Raw genomic sequence first — 632 nt, 5'->3', positions numbered from 1 at the left:
GCCCGCGGGCTCAGGCGATCCACGCGCCTCGGCCTCCCAAGTGCTGGGATGACAGGCCGAGCCGCCCAGCCCGGCCAAAGCCAGGGTTTTGGAAAGAGGGGTCAAATGCGTGGCCGGGGCTGGCTTTGAGCTTTTGCCCGCCACGCGCTCCCGCGCGCAGAAAGCATCCCGGCTCCTGAAACAGCCCCCGCGCGCGGGGGGGGCTGGCAGACGTCGGAAGGGGCAGGAGAGAGTCGGCGGGGAAGGACGGCCGGCCAAGGGCGCCGGGGCTCTGCGCCCGGCCCGGGGTGGCGACCTCGGGGTGGCGCCGAGGCGGCGGCGACGCCGGGCTCACCTGAGGAAGAAGAAATAGGAGTAGCCCTGCACCACGGTGTGGGAGTGGCACGAGAAGTAGCCCAGGCCGCTGAGGTTGAGCCTGGAGCCGGCGGGCACCTCCAGCATGCTGCCCCACGCCTGGTCGCACAGCAGCTCGACCTCGGCCGCGTAGAAGAGGCCCGCCCGGCCGGCGAGCGGCTGCCACGGCAGGTGGTTGTAGCGGCCGGGCGCCTCGGGGTGCAGCGCCAGCACCTTGGCGTACACGATGGTCTCGGCCAGCTCGGCGCGGCAGCCCTCGCTCAGGGGGCGCCACTCGG

General features: G+C 73.1%; 1 protein-coding gene across 1 annotated transcript in view; it reads right to left on the bottom strand.

Annotated features, from left to right (window-relative positions):
- CCDC3 (coiled-coil domain containing 3) overlaps positions 1–627 on the bottom strand; it is a gene marked incomplete at its 5' end in the record, with an annotated part of 40,406 nt that extends 39,779 nt beyond the window's left edge. Inside the window, one exon of the mRNA XM_021707380.1 lies at positions 335–627. Within this exon, the coding sequence (XP_021563055.1) occupies positions 335–627 (293 nt within the window). The remainder of the gene's footprint in view (positions 1–334) is intronic.
- Positions 628–632: the final 5 nt, after the last annotated feature.

Source organism: Carlito syrichta, unplaced genomic scaffold (genome assembly GCF_000164805.1).
Source record: "Carlito syrichta isolate Samal-C Ts95f unplaced genomic scaffold, Tarsius_syrichta-2.0.1 Scaffold317080, whole genome shotgun sequence".
Lineage (NCBI taxonomy): Eukaryota > Metazoa > Chordata > Mammalia > Primates > Tarsiidae > Carlito > Carlito syrichta.
This window is presented reverse-complemented; position numbering and strand designations above follow the sequence as displayed.